Consider the following 3,649-nt stretch of genomic DNA (forward strand, 5'->3'; position numbering starts at 1 on the left):
CCCTCACGGAGAACAAGGAAAAATGTTAAATACCCAATCCAGGAAGATGCTGACTGGAGCTCTCACTGGAGAAAACCGAGTGAGCAGATGGAGCCGAGGCAGACAGAGCCAAAGCTCCTGCCCTAGCATGGGGCTGCCAGTCCACAGCGCGTGCACCGCTGCTTAGACCTCTGACCCTCGTTGCCAAACAGACCACAGCCGAAGCTCTCAGGAAAGCAGGGCCCAGATGGTGCTGTGTGTAAAGAGGACTCTTCTCATGCTGAGTCCTCAAAGGTATTGGTTCCCCCCGGATAAATGTCTGACGCATACATTTCCAAAATCCAGTACAGTATCATGCAAACCAAGACCTCTTCAAATTCAACCAAATAGGTCAGAGTAACAGACGCTGTTCTGTCAAAAAGGATCATTTTATTCAGCTACACATAACATAGATAAAAGCAAGCAAAATCAGGATGTTTTTCTCAGCCATCCTTTCCACATTTTATGCAGTTTTAGAGAACTATAAATCACTGATTTCTTCAGGCCTAAAAGAGAAAAGAAGAGAGAGTAAGAACACTGAGGCTTACTGAGTGGATGCTCAGTGGAGGTCCTGTGGTATTCAGATCAGACTCATCTTTGGAGTAGAACAGCGATGGGCTGACTGGGGTTCCAGGAGAGCCTGGGGGCCTGACAGGGTCCAGGAGACCCTGGGGGCCATCGTGATCAACGGGAGGGAAAAGACTGATTTCCGCATCTGCTGAAGCAGTGATACGGATGCCAAAGGCACCCAAGCTTCTGGGGTAAGGGAGTCCTTTCAGATAGGAGCACGCTGCAACCTTTGAATTTAGCAGCTCTTTGAAAAAGGAGAAGAAAGGAAGGCAAAGACAAGATGCCATATGTAAGTGAGCGTCCTTGGCCCCCTTTCTAGCCCCCAATGCCTCCCAACCACCCCCAGCGCACTGCTGCTATGTCCCTGCGTGTGACGCCGGTTTGCCCGCGGTGAAGGGCATTCCCACCATGCCCTGCCTGGTAGATGCCGAGATCCCGTTCAGATTTTTCCCCTGGAAGCACCAGGCTCCCTGGCCGATTCAGACACTGTTCCTCCTGGTCCCATGGCACCTGTGCTGACGCCCAGCTCAGCACTCACCACATTGCACAGTGCTCTCCTGTCCCTCTGCCTACACCAGGAGCTCCTTGAGGACAGGGACCTTGTCCTATTCATCCCAGGTTCGCCATCACCTAGTGCAGCACCCGGCACACAGCAGGTGCTCAGTAAACACCTGCAGTGACGGAACAGATGCACCTTGTTCAGACACCTGCCCTTCCAGCACCCCATCTACTGAGTCACAAGTGCCTGATGAAATCAGAGGAGAGGCTCTCGGGGGAGTTTACGGGAAAGAAGTCCGACGGCATGGACTAAGCGGGGTGCTGCTGTCTGTCAGGACTCACAGGATCCCATTTGCAGACGGTGTTACGGGCTTGACCTTCTTTGTGCTGAGGATGAGATCATTCAGTCTGTGTTTCAGGGTGTGGCCCAAAGATCCGAACAGTCTTTTTCACCCTGGGATCCAGACCGTGGTCTGCGCTGCAGGTGTGACATGTAGTGTGGGCACTGCTCACAAGGTATAACAGGACTGGATCCGGAGGCTCTGAGCACTGGCGTGTAAGCGCTCTCAAAAATACCTGATCATGTTACCTGTAGGCCGCCTCATGCACTTAGGACCTTTTATGAGGCCACTGCAGGCAGCGGCAGGTAAAAAGGCAGGGCACCAATAAAGTCATTAGTGAATGCTTCTAGAAGCTGTGGCCTCGCTTGTCCACTGACTGACTCCTGCAAACCGAGACTCGTCAAGAAACTCAGAGCTTCTTTTCCTGCCTCCACCCATTTTAATTTTCTCCCTGGAGCAACCACTCGGGTAAACCTCACCCACTCGAGCACTGGGACTGGAATCTTATTACGTAAGGTGCTGTTTAAAATTCCAGGCAGAACCGATCAAGACACCAAGGTAGCTGCACACAGTAAGGCTCAATGCAGCAACTCCAGGGCACTGAGTCACAGAGAGAGGAAGAGGCATCGACCATAATGAGTCCCAGCTCAGCTTCACAAACCTTCCTCACAGACTCCGGGGAGATTAACATTTAAGGTAAATACACCACAGTCCACGAGTGGCATCGTGGAGGCATATTTTGCTGCTAGTGGATAGAAACCTCCCTTAATTAAGAAGTCTCTCCCTTCGACAGCTCTGCCAGAGACGTATTCTCAGGATGGCTGCAGCAGGGGACTGATCTGGCAAGGGCACTGGAATGGGAGTCAGGAGAGCGGGATGTTAGTCCCCGCTGGGGACAGGTAGACTCCCCGTCTCTGGGCATCGACTTCCTCATCTGCAAACTGACAGGTTGGACTAGGTTACGGGTTCTCCAATGAGGGGCCAACAGACAGGCCTCAGTCTGAGAACTCCCTGAAGCTGCAGGGAGGTTTGCTGAGTGTGCGCACATGTGCACGTCTGTGCAGAGGGCCCAGAGTCTTAGTCAGAGTCTCACTGGGAGCCAGGATTTTCAAAAGGTTAAGAACCAAGAGATTAGAAGGAAGGATCCTGCCTTAATATTCTAGTTGCAACGAAGGTGGAGGACTAAACTTCATGAACTTGGAGTAGGCAATATTTCCTAAACAGGACACAAAAAGCTGCTAACCTTACAGGACAAAACTGATAAACTAGACTAAGTAAGATTAAGAACTTTTCATCAAAAGACACCATTAAGAGACTGAGACGACAAGCCCTAGAGTGGGGGACTTTTGCATTCCACTTGCCCAACGAAGGACCCGTATCCACACTATACAGAGATTTCAGTGTAAAAAAAAAAAAAAAAGGCAGACAATTCAAAAAAAAAAAGAACAAGGCAGACAATTCAAAACAAAAATGAGCAAAAGTAGAATAGGCACTTCACAAAAGAGGATATCCATGTAAGCATGTGAACAAATGCTCAACTTTACTGGTCATCAGGAAAGACGTAACTCCAATATGATACGTCTACTCACCTACCAGAGGGCCTAAAAAGAAAAAGACCTACTATCAAGCACTGGTCATGGAGGTACTGCAGCAGGAACTCTGCTGCTTGGAGTGTAACCTAGACACTTGTTAGGTAGTATCTACCACAACTGGACATTCACACACTTTATGATACATTAATTCCACCCGTAACTAAAAACCTAACAGAAATGCATATCTACGCTCGCTCGAAGACAGGTACCAAAACATGCATAGCAGGACTCTTTGAAATAGCCCCAAACTGGAAACAACCCGGGAAATCATCAACAGTAGAAGGGATGAACTGTGCTCTAGTCAGACGATGGATGAGTTGCAATGAGAATCAATGGACTACTCCCAACACCACGAGGAATCTCACTGCTGTTACAAGGAGTGAAAGACATGAGAGAGTACGTATTTATATAAAGTTCAAAAATGGCGCAAAACAGAAGCATGGCATTAGAGGTCAGGACAGTAGGTACTCTGGGAGGAGGAGTGACTGGATGGGGCACAGTGGGGTTCTGGGGGAACTGGCCCTATTCTAGTTCTTCATCTGGGCACTGGGTTCACGAGTCTGTTCACTTAGTGAAAATTCACCAAATTTATGATTTGTGTACTTTTCTGTATATATGGACACTTTCCCT

At 49.0% G+C, this 3,649-nt stretch overlaps 1 protein-coding gene across 2 annotated transcripts in view; it reads right to left on the reverse strand.

Annotated features, from left to right (window-relative positions):
• Nucleotides 1–388: 388 nt before the first annotated feature.
• The window catches only part of TAMM41 (TAM41 mitochondrial translocator assembly and maintenance homolog), a 54,656-nt gene continuing 51,395 nt past the window's right edge, over nt 389–3,649 (reverse strand). For both annotated transcript variants that reach the window (XM_007453057.1, XM_007453056.1), the window contains one exon: nt 389–524. In XM_007453057.1, coding sequence (XP_007453119.1) covers nt 448–524 — 77 coding nt within the window. In that variant the 3' untranslated portion in view covers nt 389–447. The remainder of the gene's footprint in view (nt 525–3,649) is intronic.

This window comes from Lipotes vexillifer, unplaced genomic scaffold (assembly GCF_000442215.2).
Source record: "Lipotes vexillifer unplaced genomic scaffold, Lipotes_vexillifer_v1.1 scaffold1272, whole genome shotgun sequence".
Taxonomy (NCBI): Eukaryota; Metazoa; Chordata; class Mammalia; order Artiodactyla; family Lipotidae; genus Lipotes; species Lipotes vexillifer.